The 18,729-nt window shown below is 32.4% G+C and overlaps 1 protein-coding gene and 1 long non-coding RNA gene across 2 annotated transcripts; one reads left to right on the plus strand and one right to left on the minus strand.

Annotated features, from left to right (window-relative positions):
- Nucleotides 1–3,504: 3,504 nt before the first annotated feature.
- LOC139527017 (protocadherin alpha-9-like) lies at nt 3,505–9,006 on the minus strand. The gene is made up of 5 exons (XM_071322295.1): nt 8,881–9,006; nt 6,312–6,549; nt 5,386–5,567; nt 4,055–4,291; nt 3,505–3,576 (listed from the first exon to the last, which is right to left on the minus strand). Exons 1-5 carry the CDS (start codon nt 9,004–9,006, stop codon nt 3,505–3,507), a joined length of 855 nt encoding a protein of 284 aa, XP_071178396.1.
- A 2,096-nt stretch (nt 9,007–11,102) lies between these two features.
- On the plus strand, nt 11,103–14,508 carry LOC139486806 (uncharacterized). Its single transcript, XR_011655637.1, has 2 exons — nt 11,103–12,008; nt 14,074–14,508. It is a non-coding gene; the product is annotated as an uncharacterized lncRNA (long non-coding RNA).
- The last annotated feature ends 4,221 nt before the right edge of the window (nt 14,509–18,729 follow it).

Consider the following 18,729-nt stretch of genomic DNA (forward strand, 5'->3'; position numbering starts at 1 on the left):
CCTTTTGGTTTTTTTTCTGTATTGGCTGAGTGTTATTGACACACTTCTAATCCTTTTCTGTATTAAAACATATAATTGAATAACAGATCTTACCTGATATGAAGTTTTAGCTAGAAAAGCATCGTAATCAAATGTTTTAGCCAATTTAATTTCGCCATTCTCGCCATTAGCACCAACTGTAGAAACGCTAAAGTAAGCATCGCCATTTCCGGATACAATGGAATATGTAATTTGGCCATTTGCATTTGAATCTAGATCAGAGCAAGTCAGAGTTATTAATGTGTCACCAATGTTTGCATCTTCTGCAACTTGTGCAACAATAGCAGATGAAGAGCATATCTAGAAAATAAGGGGAAAATCTCAATTCACAAATGTTATAATATTCATATGATAACTGATATCAATTAATGAACGACATTATGGGACGATTAACCGATTTTCATGTATCGTCCGTTTCAAATTAACGATTACGATACTCAAATCAATTATTGTGATTCCATGAGAAATTATTGCATAGGTTAAACATCAATAATATTATGACAAAACTGATGCATTGAAGAGACATTCGGCTATTAAATACTGCTCATTTGCTTTTAAAAATATTTGAAACGGAAACTTCGTGTATAACAAATTCGTCGATCAGTTTTGTTTCAGTCTTACTCCTGGTATTATTTATGGTGTTTTTGTGTGAATGGATATTTTTAAGATAAAACTTTCAGGAATATAATAATTGAAATTGTAGAACAATAATTCAATAAATAGTCTTTTGAGTTTGGTTCAAGCGACTTATTTAAATTGATACTGGTAATCGTTTTTCAAGTTTAACGATTCTGTCACACAATAAAGGTTTTTTTTAAACTGAAATTTTTCAAACGTTATAGTTTAAGGGAGATAGTATTATAATGAAACATTTGATAGATATATATGTATTTTAAAAGATGGGTTTTAAGTTAAGATTCTATGTCTTTTTATGAAAGTTTCCAAGATAAAAGATTTAAACATTGTAAAATACTGCATTTATGTTTATTGATATATCTTATATAGTAATAATTTGCTATCAGCCTTAAACAAAATGTCCCTCAAATTTAGTCCCTGAAAATAATTAACAATAGATAAAATAGGTATATTCTCACCGGGTTAAGTGAACATGTTTAAGGTGACAGTAGTAAACCTGTGTTCGAATCTCGGAAACTGGTAAAACAAATGTAAAAAGAAACAAACCAAGGTAAATAAACTAAAAAAACTGAGGGAATCGCATGAACTCCGAATAAGTGAAACCAGGTCTTGAAGGCATAAAACTTTGCTCAGTGCTCGGAGCACAAAAATCATGCTTGAAACATGAAATCCAGCAATTTGATTGGTTGATTTTCGAGTCTGAGTACAAAAATCATGCTTGAAAGTTTTATAACCGTGAGGCTGGCCTTGAAGTGATAAAAACTTTCGAGTCTGTTTTGTGTACTCATACTCCAAAATCAACCAATCAAAACGTTGTATTTCATGTTTTGAGCATGATTTTGTGCTCCGAGCACTGAGCAAAGTTTTATGACTTCAACCCCTGATGCGTCGACAAGGTAAGCATTATTTGCCATGATCGTATAGGAGAAGCTAGATTCACTCTGACATAGTAGATTTTAAGGGAAATAATACCCGTTCTATTTTTACTAGCAAAAGTTATGCTCTCTGATAACTTAGGCGGGAAAACAAGGTATTTATCTTAATCTGGAGACTCTTATAATTGTAACATTCTATAATAATTCTTTAATGGCGCGAGATATTCTTACCGGTGCATTATCATTGACATCAGTGACAGTTATGGTTAGGGATTTCTGTACTGTTTTAATAGGTACGTATCCTGCATCATCAAGCTGAAGCGTCAAAACATGTGAAGCTGCTGTTGCCAGATTAAATTTCTTCAGCAATGTTATCTTACATGTGAATGTCGATGTCGTTTCTGCATGAAACATGGTGGTGTCACCAGCTGTCAGAACAAAATCAAACATCGTGTAAGAATTGGTATAAGTACCGAAGAAGTATTAAAATTCAGAAGGAATATTTAAAATAAAAATGAAAACAAAAATTGACTTAAGTTTTGTTTTAAGTTTTTAAACTGTGTCATTGAACACACACAAAAACTATATTTTTTTGCACATTTAAAGATACGAGTCATGTTTCTGGCTTCGATCCAATCTACTAGATAAATTTTGAAATCAATGACGTAGTGAAGGTTAAAGATGGAAATCATATATATGTCATAATCATTTGCAACATTTAGTCATATACCTTCATGCTAAATAACATATAAATATCAAAAGATATAATTGTTTTGTCCTGGAAAGTGTCCAATGAGATGAAAAACTGGAAAAGAAGAGACATCCTACTTAAAGAATAAGGATACCTTTTGTTCAAGGGGATAAAAATGACCAACACATTACAGACCTATCGGTTAATAACATAAATGGGACTAATTGTTTTCTGCACCAGAATGCACATTCCGACAATCAATGTCTCTTCAGTGATGCTCGTTGCAAAAATTTTGAAAATCCAAAGCTTATTTATAAGATGAAGAGCTATAAATCAAAAAGGACAAAAAGTACAGCCAAAACTGGGCAAGCAATCAGATCTTTACATGAGGGAGATACATTTGTTAATTTATAAAAAAAAAAAAATCTGTATTTTTAAGAGAATCATTGCAATAAATTACACGATACAGACTTACCAACTATTGAACAAGTCAATGGCTGGAATGTTCCCAGCACCGAGTCAATCAGATCCATATCAATTATTCCAGTTTCATATACAAATCCAGTTCCGTCAACAACGGTTTTATGATTCTCAGGAAGGCTTGTTGTAAATGCTGCTGTATCAAAGAATGTCGGATCGATGTCGTTTATACCAATTAAATCAATAGTTAAAGCAATGTCCGTGAACAACACTGGTGTCCCTCCGTCGCTAGCGCGGACTGTTATCTATGAAAAGAAGAGATATTTGGGCATTAGATATTTTCAATATAATTTGATAAAGGACAGGTTTGACAAATTTGTAATTTTGAATTTGAAGTGTCGAAATCAAAGAATGATATGAAATAGATTGAAAACAAAACCGATGATTAAAACTAATTCGAATTCTAGTTTAAAGTTGAAAAGGTGTTTTGGTTTTTTTTGCCTTCCAAATGTAAAATACAGTCTGCCTAAGTTAAGCACCACCTAAATATAAATCGCAATATTTTTTTTAACTCTTGCAAAAATATATTTATGTTTGGTGTTAAGAATTGCCTATAAAATACACTAAGAAAATTCATTACGACCAAAAAAAATAAACTCCGATAATCACGCCAAGCAACTTTTTATTAAAGGTCATCTGCACTTTTTCGAATACACTGTTTCGATGCCTTTAAATCATCTTCCTACTGTCGCGCGTACAGGTGAAATTTGACCTTCACCAAGTCACTGTGAAATATGGCAAGACAAGTTATCTGTGACTGAACGTTGACAAGCAATTGACATGTCAAATGCCGGTAGAAGCACTAGGAGCATAGGTTGTCATTTCAATGTTAATGACACTGTCATTGTCAGACTTCTACAACGTCATGTTGACACAGGAACTGTAAATGATAGACCAAGGTCTGGAAGACGCCGTTTAATTATCGAACATTGTTCTGACGACTTCATAGAGGCTACATAAGAGGACGTCGTGTTGTCAAGGAACCTGCCCTCACAGCCAGGCACCGTATAATCAAGTTTCAAAGGGCTAATGACCATCGACGCCGGAACATGAGAAGATAGCAAAATATTCATTGGTCAAATGATAGTTGGTTTCTGTAACGACCAATAGACGGCATAATATAGTTATGTATGTAATAATCAGTACATTTCATGAAATATCGATATGAAAATATTTGTAAATAAAATTGTATCCTATCAATTCATTCAAAAGTTTGGTGATGCTAATAAAATATAGCTCAACATTATTTGCTGTTTAACTAATTGGATCTTATCTAAGACAAAAACATGGAGCAAAAATATTAATATTAATATCTCTGACTTTAAAAAATTACCTGATACGAAGTCTTAGCAAGAAAGTTATCATAATCAAATGTTTTAGCCAACTTAATCTGACCATTTGCACCAACTGTAGTAACACTAAAGTATCCATCATCATTTCCTGATGCAATAGAATATGTTACTTGGCCATTGGCATTAGAATCTAGATCCGAGCAGGTCAAAGTTATTATGATGTCACCGACACTTGCACTTTCAGCAATTTGAGCAGCGTATGTAGATGCAGAGCATATCTGAAACGTAAAATAAAACATGCTATGTATTGTATGAACATACCAGGGGTACATTATTTGGGATAGGAAATGTATGCTCATCCGTTGACTTCCGAATTCGATAATACAACCATTCTAAAGAGGGGCGTCTGTTCAGTTGGGATGCATTTATGCATACATAAACACGTTCAGTCGTAAATGGACACGTGATCCGATGCATCGTGTAGGGAGAGTAACGGGGTCTCATTAAGTTAACAAACATTGCTTCATCTATTTGATAAAGCTGGTTTGTTGTAAGTCTAAAATGATACACATACGCTGGCGTTTATCAATTGTAGTAGAAAGTACGATTTCTGCGCTTCTTTTCTCACTATTTCTTGGAACCTTTATCTTGAGTTTATAACGTTTAAATTGATTCTTATCTTAAATATAGATGAAATATTTGTCCCTGCCATTGGCATTTATCAAACAACAATCAATCAAATGGTACACGATACAGATTTATATAAACAATATATATCGGAGTACGGTTTTCTCTACAAATAAATACTTGTTTATTGTTCTATCAATTGCTTATGAAACTGATTTATTGACAACTAATTTATTTTAGAATAAATTAACATATATGAAAACAAATGAGAGCTTTGCAAAACATTATACAAAAACTGCTACTGCTACAGGTACTGCAACGACTTCACAAGAATTGAGAGGCTTTCCATAATTCATAATAAAATTCATGACAGCACTAGCTTACCGTAACAACGTCACAACACTGCATAAAGAAAACAAACAAAACTGTGTTTATTTCATGGTCGTACCAAAAACAATTACTCATAAATATTGAATAAAACTAAGAATGGAAACGGTGAATGTGTCAAAGAGACAACAACCAAACCAAATAGCAAAACAAACAGCCCAAAGCCATCAATGGGTCTTTAACACAGAGAGAAAATCCCGCACCCGGAGGCTGGCTTCAGCTTCGAATGCTTTTTTGTAATCTAATAGGGTTGTAAAATCGTTGACTGGGCGCACATTTCGCGCTTCAAACAAAATGTTCTTCGTCAACGCATTTACACCCCAATAAAATTACAAAAATTAAGAAACATCGTTATTACCGGACTATTGTCATTTTCATCAGTAACAGTGATAACAAGATTGGTCTGTGCTGCCTTAACAGGTGTAAAACCTTTATCTTCTATCTGTAACGTAACGGTATGGGATGTAGCCACCTCGTAGTCCAAATTACCAGCAAGTGTCACCTCACAAGTAGCTGGGTTGACTGTAATTAAGTCTGTATCTGAAATATGTTTTATACATCATTTGATACACAATTTAAAAAAAAACATTACTAAATTATTGAAACCGCTGTGTATGTTAGTCTGCATGATGAAAGAAATTTAAAGAAGTTGGCAAAAGCACTAAACCGAAAACTTATATATATCGATCTTCTTCAAGTTGAAGGTTGAATCAGTCTCAAATGTAGAAGTCTTTCATCTTTCACTATGAATTTACAAACGTGAACAAATTGGTATTTTTGAAGAACTGTTAAATTTGAAAACCACGCTTGAAAATTACCATAACAAGTTCATAAGTGATAGTCAAATGGAGAATTAGTTCCAATTAGAATCGAACATTTCGAAATTTTTTGTCAGTCATTGAAAAGTTTCTGACTCCCCTAGCTTGTTCTCAGACGGATTTGAATATTATTTCTTTTATACTAGGTCATAAGTTCTTCACATGTTCAACTAGTAATTTATTCCTGTCTTTTATATTGTTTTGGTTCCAACGTTCCATATGAAGGTAAATCTAGAAAAGCGATCCGAATGCACTAAATTTTCCCCTCATTTTGCCCCCAAAATATTAAAGTGACTCAATAGAACTTCTAGGATTATGATACGGAATGAATAAAGAAATAAATAGTATAAATAATCAAATTTTATTTTGTAATCTTACCATGATGCTGTATTCATTTACTGTGTGGTTTTCTATACTACTAGTACTTTTAACCAAAGAATTTCAGAACATTAATGTCAATACTTACTGATTTTGCTACATGTGTATGATTGTGGAGTCCAAACATCATCAATAGCGTCCATATCAAGTGGAGTTGGAGTATAAACAAAGCTTCCGAAAGGCCTGTTTTCTGGAAGAGTAGTAGTATAGGGTGTAGACCAGAATTCTGGAAGCAGTTCGTTGACAGCTGTCACTTTCAGGGCTACTACGACATCAGATGCAGCCGTCAGAGGAGGTGTGCCACCATCAACTACCTGGACATTTAGCTGAAAATAATTTGAAAGCAAAACACATACAATCGCACGTTACCTATATAGACTGGGATCCCATAGAAATACAAGTTTAATCTTGATAAAAGTGTACGGAGTACTTCGAAATTCCCCGTATCATAACTTACGTGAAAATGAAGCAATACATGTTAATCGGATCTTGAAAATCCCTATACTGTGATTTTATCTCGTATTTAATATTATTTCCTGTCCAGGCCATGTTCACAATTCTTTATCTCGTCCCATCCAATAGAACCTAAACCACATTATGATGTAACCTATCAGAATCGATATTTGTTAAGTAATAATTTAATTATCACATGTATTTAATGTAAGAACACTGAACACTTTAAATTTGCAAAATACTCATATGTTAAAATGAATTCAGTTTGGTAGTAAACTGTAATAAGTAAATAAAAATAATTGATGTTCAAGTCACAGAAATGCAAGCAAAAAAACTATAGTATTGAAGGCTTCTATTTGAAGTCAATCTACTGAATTCTCTTCTGATTCTCTTCTGATTTAAAAAAAAAAAAGATGCATTTTCATGTCTCCTTTTAACACAATATTTAATTTCACTTTTCCAACATGAAAAAAAATTATATGCTAAGATTCATGTCTTCCAAAATTAGCCTCGTAAAGGGTTATTGATAGTTTTTGATAAACAGCAATGTTAAATGTCATTTTGACTGAAGCAATTTTAAAGATTTTAGTGGTGTTCGCGTGGTTGTGTGTCATTTTTTAATTAATGAATGGCTATTATCTATTTTGAATTTATTGAACCATAAAACTAATTTTTGACTCTTCACATTGAATAATCCGCGTCAAATTAATCAAAATAAATTATTGCCATTCATTATAAATAAATTTCTATCAAAAATAAGGCTCAAACTTTTTATATTATTCTTATTAACAATGGCAACGTACACAAATGTTAGCGTATGAATACACAACGTCAGAGTGGTCGTGTCGCCATCAAAATTGACAACATTGAAAATAAAACTAATAATTTAACCAATCAGAAGACAGTAAAAACACCAAATTTATTTATAGACAATTAAAGAATAGTTTGGGTTTCATTTGTGCTGCCACATAGAAATATTCTGGCATGTTCATCTCAAACGACATGATGATAAAAATCTGCACTCAACATGATTTCTCAAATAAACGTTGTTCTAAAACAAAAACAAAAAACTTTATATGAAAATAAAACCTTTTCTAAAACGTGCGTGAAAGCGATGTATTACTAAAGTAATTTTTGAAATATTATCACTGACCATGATAGTAAGACCTTAAATTACAAAAAATAGGGGTGTTTGAGCATTTTTTTAAGAGAATTGTTCCTAATCTTCCTGATTTAAAAATGTCAGCAAAATTATATAAAAAAAGTAAATGAATAGGGAAACATAAGTTTCTTACATCCCCGAAAAATACAGTAAAATTCGAATTAAGCTACGTTTTAAGGTGCTAGAAAACAGTTAACTTATATATTTCGCTCAGTAGGAAGGTGCTGGTGTAGTTCTTGTTTCAGGGTTGAAGTTGAAAAGGTCATATCACATGACATTTTACTATGCATCCGTCTAGTTATTTACCCAGGCGAATTTATCATATAGAAGCGCTTTTCTGGTTTGACCGTCAACATGCAGGAGAGCTTTTACCCAAACCTTTGAAAGTCAAAGGCATGTAAATACCTGAATACGTGAGAAGCTATATCACAAAATGCAGGAGACGTAAAGGAATAGGGAAATAGAGAGTTGGAACCTTAGTTATTACAGATCTTATAGCTTCTCAATTTATAACTTAGAATTAAAAAAAAGTGTAACTCATATGTTATAGATGTCTATCACTTCAGATTATTCACGTAAATAACCTTTTTCATCTCCATTTACATCAAATCCTTGAAATGTGACACTCTAACAGTTACAATTTTTTTTATACGACATTTTTGACTTTTTTGTATTTGCAATTCATTGTTGTGCATAAAAACACATTTGTTATTTTGCTGTACCAGCAATCATTTTTACTTTGCAGTGTATCGATGTTTAATGGCTAATAAAAGGGTCAGGAATGTATTACCTTAGCTGTTTTTACAACACCTTTCGGAATTTTGGGTTGTCAATGCTCGTCAACTTCGTACTTTATTTGGCCTTGTAATCTTGTTTTCAATTCGAGCGTCACTGATTGGTCTTTTGTAGACGAAACGCTCTTCTGGTGTTCAAAATTGTACTCCTAAATCTATGATGAGTTTAATTATATTTCTAGCAGTCTTGACTATATTTCCAATGTTCTTATTCTTGATACAGTGAATGGCATGCAATAATTAAATACGTGTGCATGTCCGCCTCCTCGTGATATGAAATCTTCAAAGTCACTATCTCGATTACTCCTAACAGCATCTTTATCAGAATATCTACCAGCTGTCATAAAATGTTTGTGATATGAACACTGAAGCATAATGTCAACAGGGAGAAATATTGCTAGATTTGCCTTATTCTCTGCTTATAAAATGTAACATTTTTTAGCTTATTGGTCAAACTACTCGTATGCGTTTTCTCGTATTGATCCTTTTATTAACTCTTCTCTACATTTATTAAATAGGTCCTATAAATGATATAATTTCTTCCTAACGCACTTCACAAATATATCGGAAAGGGGTTCATATGGTTTGTTAGTTGGTATGACAGGGGTCTATTGAAACGGAAACAAATTTAATGTGGTAGTCTGGTGTAACTTATCCTAGGTAGTAAAATGTAGTCGATCTTTCAACTAAGCATGGGTAATAGTAGCATAAAATGTAGATGAATTTTTATATAATTACAAAATTATACAGATTGCAGATACAAGGTCGATAAAGTTATCTATTGTTAGTTGGTACTCATCGCTGTTACATAGTTGTTCATTATACTGATCATTTCTGTTTGTTGGTACTCGTTGTTGTTACATAGTTGATCATTAATTACTTCTTAGAAAAAGAGTAGAGAATCGTTTATGTTTTTTTTTTTTTTTTCTTGCACCCATGGTTTGAGGAAACGAATGAATATTTGCACAATACAAATATATCTCACATTTTTTGTCTGACGACTGAATAAATCTGTATGCTACTACTTTGTGCAGCGATCCGATCACTTATAGCAGATAATTGTGTACTCGTGACACTGTGATATTTAAATATGTTAATGATAATTTCACTAATGTTAAATGACGTTACTAGGTAACGAGACTTTGTAATGGTATGTATCTGGCATATCATACAAATCATAACGTCAACGGTCTAACGGTTTGTTCTGATGCTACATTTTCGTTTCATTTCCTGATCCATTTTAATTTTGCTGCTTGGAAAAAAGCTCGATCTTTGTTTTTGTAACCTTTTACATGTTTTAATCTTAGTTGAATTTGGAAATTCGGAGTAATATTTTCGATTAGAATAAACTACATTGTAATTTTTTTTAACATTTTTACCTATTATGTCTATTTTTTTTGGCTCACACATTGTTTTCAATATAATGGAATTCTATGCGTCTGTCATACAAGTAAGAGATTTAGCTAGCTGTAAAACCAGGTTTTACCCACAAGGAAATGCCTGTACCAAGTCCGGAACATGACATTTATTTTGCATTCGTTTGATGTGTTTGAGCTTCAGATGTTGCCATTCGATCGATAAAGGACTTACCCTTTTGAATTTTCCTTTTGAGTTCGGTACAGTTTTACTTTTAGTATTAATTTTTTCATCAATTGTTAAGATTCAATGTTTTACATCGTAATAAAAATAATTTATGACTTTTTGTCTGACCTGCGGTTGATCCTTAAAAGTATTTAGTGACATTTGTTTTTTAAAGGTCCTTTCGTTGTATTAGACAAATCGAACAACCCGCATCATATAGTTTAAATAATATGAAATTGAAAAATAATATGAAATTTGAAAACTTCATTTTAGAATGAGCAAATATTACAATGCAATTAATCTCTCTATACACACAACTTTACGATTTCAGCTGCATTAACGGAAATATAAGATTATCTTTTTGTACTATAATCATGATAAACTTAAACTTATTTTCAAAATTTTATCAAAAATAGATTTTCAGTTTCCCTGATATATATTTAAAAACAAATCACTCACGAATCTTCGAAGGTTGAGTACTATTGCCTTTTGACGAATTGAAAATCCCAATTGTATTAAAAATTGATTTTTAATATCAGCATACCTGCGAATCTATATATAAAATTGTCGTTTTCAGGTAACAAGCATTTTTAGGGATTTTGATAATTTTATTTTATATGTGACAGGACAAACTCCGTCAGGACATCTACTTTATCAATGAATATTATATAGAGATATTTTCGAATAATTGTTTCATAAATATTCTGTTAAAACTAAACATTAGATTAAAATTAGAATATTCAAAAGTTCTCTCTTATGTGAAAATGTACTGTTTTAAAGTTTAATATATTCAGTAGATGTCAAGCAAAAGAGTTATCTCCTCGTCGCTTCTTACATTTTTTGTACATTAAAAATTTAAGAAAAAAATCCATGTAAATAAACTCTTTGCGTAACAAAATGCACATCAATCTGTAAATTTTTACCTCTCGAAACGTCATTGCGGTTGACAATGTTTTCCTGGGGAAATCACCCTCTCAGGTATGTGTTATTTATATAATGACCAACAGGTAAAATGACGACAAATCTACTATTCTATTCCTTGACTGTTAGTATGTGTAGCGTTGATAGGTTCCGTCATGCTTATTAACTTTTCTTGGCTGCATGTAGTATTTGCGTTTATTATTCATATTCATGTTGTAAATCCTTGTTTAGACTTTTGTGTTTTTACAAATTGCAACTTTGGACATTGTGTATTGGATAATCGTATTTGTTTTGCTAGCTGTGTGTGTCCTGTGAATACTACTGGAAGATGGTGTGACATCAAAATAGATGACATAACAAATAAAACTAGGTCAAGTATGTCTCGCCGTCGCCATACAACTTCAAAAAAAGTGGACCGGTTATTTGAACCAGTAACCGATCCAAACCGATACAACGAAACATCTGAAGGAAATGCAACAATTCATAACAATCCCGAAAACTTTCAAAGTCGACAAACGTTATGGAATGAATGTCGCAATACCTGTCAAAATGGAGGGAAATGTGTTGAAAGTTACAAAGACAGTTATAATTATACTTGCTCTGATTTGAATTCCAATTGTGGTGGAGGCTTAAAATGTGAACGGGGTGTGTGCATAACAACTAAATCAAAAACTGAATCAAAACGGGAGAGTTTTCTTTGTCTTTGTGAATTTGGCTATACTGGTTTCTTTTGTGATGAAAGATGTACGAGAGATTGTGGTGTGCATGGAAGCTGTAAAATAATTGACCAAAAAACTGGCACCTCTGAATGCAAGTGCGATTCTGATTTTGCTGGACTCTACTGTACAACCAAAATAGTGGCTCGAAATAGTAGGTAATATATGAGCATTACTTGCATTATCAAAATAAAAACCTCCACAAGAAGGGGTAAATGATATAATTAGATTATTAACCTTAACATTGTATTCTTATATCAAAAATGAATAAAATATATCGCCATAGAAATTTAATTTTCACTTGAACGACTTAATTAGGACTTACATTAAAGATGTAAAGAGCAAATCGTACTCAATAGTATAGTAAATAAGAATATTTACATAGGTATATATTGCAAATTAAAAGGAGTGCTTTATCATGTTTATGATAAATGTAGCGTTAAGATTAATAAAGTTATATGAGAATAATGACAGTCAGGCAAGTGCGGTTTCACCCGACCCACTGAATTAAATACTTCAGTCGTAATTTTTGTGCCATTTTTCATTTAATATCATAAAAGTCACAATTTTTCCACAATAAAGGTGTATTGCCACCATTGATTTTCCCCTATTAGTCTTTGTTTTTGCACTTTTCAAAAAGTTGTGCAGATTTATCTTTGTTGCAAATAAAGAAATACTTGGCATGTGTAAAGTTTTATCCCGTCCAGTACTAAAGAAAAAAATTCACATATCATTTCATTGCATATTAGAAAATAACCATCACTAATCAAATTTCTCCCCTTATTTAACCTTTGTACAAGCTTTAGTAACCAAGTAACCTCAAGTTTCCAAAATATTCTTTAGAAACCCCAAATCAAAAAATAATAATGGTGCTTTGAAATATCCAAGACATATGTTTATGACACAGAAATATTTTACTGCAATAAAATGTAGGATTAATTACCTACAACTGTCAAATGCAAGGTAATATTTTTTCGACCTATTTTCGTTTACATGTGACGTACCATGATTTGGTGGTATTTAACCTAAACTCAAAGTAGAAAGAATTATGTAAAATAGAAAAAAATGTCCAGACTACCAACCCTGATCATGTTTTTCATTATGTGACGATAAACCCTACTTTTTGTTTACTGTTTTTCATTTAGCACTATTAAAGTCAAAATTTCTCTACAATAAACTAAAAGTATAAAAAGCAAAAGAAAAATAAATTCCCTACCTACCAAATCTAACAATGTTATTTTTCACAATTTGACAGTAAACTGTCTGATGTATATTTTTTATTTGGCCTACAAAAGCAAAATTACAGCCTATGTTACATAATGTATTTGTAATTTATAACCACTGACTTTGAATAATACTTCTGTGTTTTAGTCTATGTTTATCAATTTCGCTGACATTTAAAAGATATGAATACTTATTTCAGTTAAAACAATTAGACCTATTACATATGTAGTTCTAAAATGGTGTATGTATTTGGGGTGAACATTGACAAATAACGAAAAGGGACAACTCGCTTAATTTAATTAATGGTTATACTTTAACCATGACGAAACTGTTAAGATGCAAATGTTACAAAATGTCACAATGTCAGACATGAAAATTATAAGGAACTATATGACAGTGTGTATACATTTAGTAGCTAACCTGTCCTTAGTTGCTTGTTATGAGGGAGGCCGGTGCCTTAGGGAAGATTTAGAACAAGATCCAATCTTTCCAAAAAATGAAAGGAGTACCTGATAGTGAATACATAAAGGAGAACATTTCCTTGGTTGTCCGTGATATATGCATTATGACGTCTATAGAACTGTCTAGGAGATAAATTTAACAAAGTTTCAAAAGCATCCTTGAAAGCACCAACCCTTTAGTTATATAAATATTGCGAAGAATCAAATATGAAAAATTAACCCATTTAACCTGAAATTCTTTGAACCTGTATTTGTCAGCAATAGGTTAAAATACTGAACGACTACTTTAAAAGGGGGATAATCCTTTGGAATCCAGAGGGCAAGTGCATATTCAGGGGAAAATAGAAGAAGAAAACAAACACACGTGAATGTTCAGTACACCTATTCGTAGACTTTTGTTTCAGTGTTTGTATATGTATATGTACATTGGTAATTTCACAAAGCGATGCTTGCAAGTTTGTTTAAACAAAATGTCAACATGTACAATAATCAACGGGAATAAAATGCTCAACCTATATTTGTTAACTTTTTCTTTCAGAAAATGAAATACCATACCACTGGTACGTGACTGGTGTGGGCGTTACCATAGGATTGCTCCTTATTGGCCTGCTGATTATATTAACTTACTATATATGGAAAAGGAGAAGACTTTTTGTTTAGAGGATTTTACATTATTTTCAACATTACGAAGATGACGGTTAGCAAGGTGTTATACTACTAATGAAAGTTTTGCATTCTATCCTGATCATTTAAAAATTTATTTGGAAGTTTCGCATTCTATTTAAATCAAATAACATCATTTGATGACCATGATCACTTTTTTTTTTATAATACCGATATTTACTGAAAATTACAGTTTGAACTGAAGGGCCGGGCAATTGATTGGTCAATTACAACCGCGTAAAGTTAAGATGATCAGGTTATATAATGGAATGATAAGTATAAAATTTATTCATAAAAAAAAGGTATGAGAGATCTGATTTTTTTTCTGAAGACCATAATCATGAAGGTAAGACTTAAACGAAAGCATAGTTTATTATACAAATAAGGACAGTATCATTGTAAAAGATAAACTGTCCATGAAAGTCCAAATTTAAAGGAACAACTATCGGTCACTTTACAGTCAACAACAATAAGCGAAACTACTGTATAGTAAGCCTTAGTCCGGATATTTATTAGGTGTTATTTGCTTTGCGCTAGTTCAAGTTTAGGTACATTTTTGTAAATTTGTTCATGTGAATTTCACATCAATCTCACATGAAATTCACGTGAAAAATTTCACGTGATATTCATCTCAAACTAACTTTTATCCTGCAATCAGCTAAATATTGTACAAATTACAGGTACACAGATATTTGCTCTATTTGTACATAAAGTCTCCTGTTAACCGCTTCAATGTTGAGCAAGCGGTAATATTGATATTTTTTCTGGGTAACAGTTTAATTTTGGATCCTCTTCGCGGTCCACGTTTCAATTATGTCGATTTCTTTGAAAATCAGAGGCAATGATTGGGATTTAAACAACAAATGCTCAAGTACCGGGTGTATATTGCAGGATAAAAACAATATATGTACATTGTCGGAAATATAAAATATATTTGTACTCGCTGCAAAACAGGAGAAAAGGTCGACGAGCCTCGCTTTTCCAGTCTTCAATATAAGCCCAGGAATTTGCATCAAAATGATGTTGAATAAAAAGTGAACTTATCTCCTGCACCACTTAGAAAACACAAAATTTTCAAATTAAACTGTCACATCAATTATATTATGTTAGTTCACAGATGACACATGGTTTCTTTCTCAATTTATAGGTGACAATTGCAAGAAGAGATAAAAATAAATACACAATACCAATCAAGAAATGTATCTTTTTTTTCTTTATTTGAGATTTGATTTTTTTTTTTTACAAAAATTTAATTTTTTCAATAAATTGCAAGATTAAAATATTTAAAAAAAAAACCATATTTGAAAATAATTAGGTTTTCAAAATTAATCTTAAAAGTCAGGATAAACAACATCAAAGGATATTTCCAAAATAAGAATTAAACACCAAAAATAAAAAAAAGGGGGAGGGTCAACCCCACATGGGCCTGTGCATTTTCCTAAAACTTTGAAAGTTTAACAATTTTGTGTTTTAAACATCTGTTAGTTGTAATAATAGCAGTCGCCTTATCAGTATGAAATGATAGATTTATAGCCCTTCTTATCCATTTTATAATTGAGAGAAGATATGAAATTTTCACTTTCTTGTGCATGGATGTTGGACTGTTTCGTCCTGTTTCTAAAGCTCGTACAAATACATTTTTATTTTCCGACAATGTACGTATGTTGTATATATGCATGAAACTCACGTGAAAATGTTCATATGAATTTCACGTGCATTTAGATTCTCATGAATCACAAGTTAACTTTTTCACATGAATTTCACATGAACTTGACAATAAATAAAATGGTATTTTCATAATTTTAATTAAATTTGAAAATTTAGATTTTTATTTGAATTACTTTATTTAAAAAATCACATAGTTTCATGTGGAAAAAAAATCATGTGATTTTCACGTGGAATTCACGCGAGTTTCACATGAGATTCACGTGAAACTCACATGACTAATTTTTACGTAAGTTTCATGTACAAGCTCGTTTGAGGTGAAATTCTGTCTTTTGTTTTATGTAAGTTTGGTTTGTTTTGTTATTCGTACCGATCTATGGAGTAAAGCCATTCCTAACTGATTTGTACATTTCGTTCTTATGTTGTGCTGTAACACCAATATCCCAGGTTAGAGGAGGGTTGAACATTTACAGAGCTGTTTCACCAAACCACATTCTGTAAGGGCCTGTCCCAAGTCAGGAGCCTGTAATTCAGTGTCATAGGTTCATGTCTGTCATAAATTTGTATTTGTTTTTCGTTACCTGTTTTGTTTAGTATTGTTTTAAATCAGGAAATTATTGTTCTCTTTTGGAATGTGTCACATTTTTTCATTTTTGGGCCTTTTATATCTGACTATACGGTATGGGTCTTGCTCAATGATGAAGGCCGCTTAGATTAACGTCATTGGACTCTAGTTTCCAAATAACAAGCTTTTTAAAAGACTGGTATTTTTTTTATAGTATATAAATAAAGGAACTAAAAAGCAGAAAAAAATAAGGGTTCGTGTGCTTGTTTTCGAGATATAAACCATTGAAAATTTGGCGGTACATGATTCTCTCTAGATTTTTCATACATTTAACATTGGCACCTTTTCTTTCTTTCAAAAACTATGAAAAAATAACAAAGATTTTATAAGATTTGCAAATAAGAAAAGTAGTTGTTAGCGGGCAAAATGTTTAAATGCACTACATGGATAAAACCAGATGGATTCCGAATATCTTGCAAAAATTCAAAACAAGTGGAGCGAGCATCCTAAAAGAGAATAATAGAATCCACCTACGGTCAACTCTGCCTGATATAGTTAAAACTTCCGTTTCTTAAACATTTCATCAATTTACCGTTTCACAATGTAAAGTATTGCGGGTAAGGAAGCTACCCTTTAATTTTTAGGGGAGGGGGGGGGGGGGGGGGGGGGCTATTGAGGATGAAATTTGAAGAAAAAAAGGCTGGACAGGAGTTTTGAGTTAAAACAAAGGCAGGATGAGCAACTTTGCCAAAAAACAAAAAAAGGCAGGATGACAATTTATGTAAAAAAAGTCAGGATAAACTAATAAAAAAAAGGCAGGACCGAAAAGAGGGGGAAATAAAAAGGCGGTACAGAGATTACAACTAAAAAGAAATGCAGGACAAAATTTTTCATCATTTTAGCATGTTTTCATTTGAAACTCCATTTTGTTCGAGGTAAGAACCAGTATACAATTCGCCTTTTCAGAATATAAAGGACTATGGGTAATCTCATTGTTCGTACCCCAAAATGAAAATTACGTCATGTCGTTGGTTGAATTTCAATTGTTAAGTACGTTTTTAACCAATCACGACGCTTTAATTGGTGTACACTTTTGAAAATATTTCCCAGAATGCATTAGATTCTGAAACGGCGAATTGGCAAAGGGAAACAGCCTGTGTTAAAAGTGTGTAATAACAGAAACAACTCGTTCATTGGCAAACAGACAATTGAAACATTAGTCCCTGTATCTGTTAGTAATGGTCTATACATGTAACCTGTCGTGTTGCTTATAATTCATCTCGTTCAGATACAGCCCACGTGATTGCAGCTCCTAATGTCCTTTTAAAGAGGTCGGTAACTTATTATTTGTAAGATTCAATACCATCTATGAACTTACCGTGAAGGAATGTGGAGTAAAATTATCGTCATAGTCGATGGCTGTACCCAGACTAATTGCGCCAGAACTACTATCAATACTGAAGTGACCCATGTCATTTCCTGACGTAATACTATATGATATAGTGCCATCTGGTGGTGCATCAACATCAGTACATGCTAACGTCAGCAAAACTGTAGTTGCAGTTGTCGTTTCAGGAAAAGATTTACTAACGGCATACACTGGACATGTCGGATTGTTATTTTGCCCTATAACTGTGCAAATGAAAATAATTAGTATCGATATGTTTATATTAATATACTCGATAAAGAAAATTTAACTTTTACTTTCTGGCAATAAAAAATCGAAAATCGTGCAGTGCAAAACACGGTTTCATATTAGCTACCACATAACCATAAAAGTATGCTCGCACAACTTGATCAATTCCTTTCAATTTGCACTTCCTTTTTTTCTGTTGCCATTTGAGATGTATAAATACACAGTCACGTACGGTATTGGTGGGGATGATTAGTGTAGAAGCGTCTGATTTTCTTGCTTGAGCTGATTCGGCATATGCGACGTATTCGGTCATGACCCATTTACTACCATACCCCTCAGTTGCCAGTGCCAAACCATCCTGTTTTGCCCTTACTACGCCCTATGACATAACATATTGACATGGTATAAAAGTCTCAGCTACGCCAGAATACATTTATTGACTTTCTGACTATATTGATTTACCAAAAACAATCATGCAATGTGATAAGTTATGAAAAGAACGAAAAGAAATGTGATGTTAAACACCTTATATTGACAACTTCTGTATTTGGAATCCACCCCACTTCTGCTTCTCTTAGTTCATCGTTATGGTCAACAAGGCTTCAATACTGATAAAACATGGTGTTGCGCATGCGTGATGGACATTGACATGAGGATAATAATAA

This window comes from Mytilus edulis, chromosome 1, assembly GCF_963676685.1.
Source record: "Mytilus edulis chromosome 1, xbMytEdul2.2, whole genome shotgun sequence".
Taxonomy (NCBI): domain Eukaryota; kingdom Metazoa; phylum Mollusca; class Bivalvia; order Mytilida; family Mytilidae; genus Mytilus; species Mytilus edulis.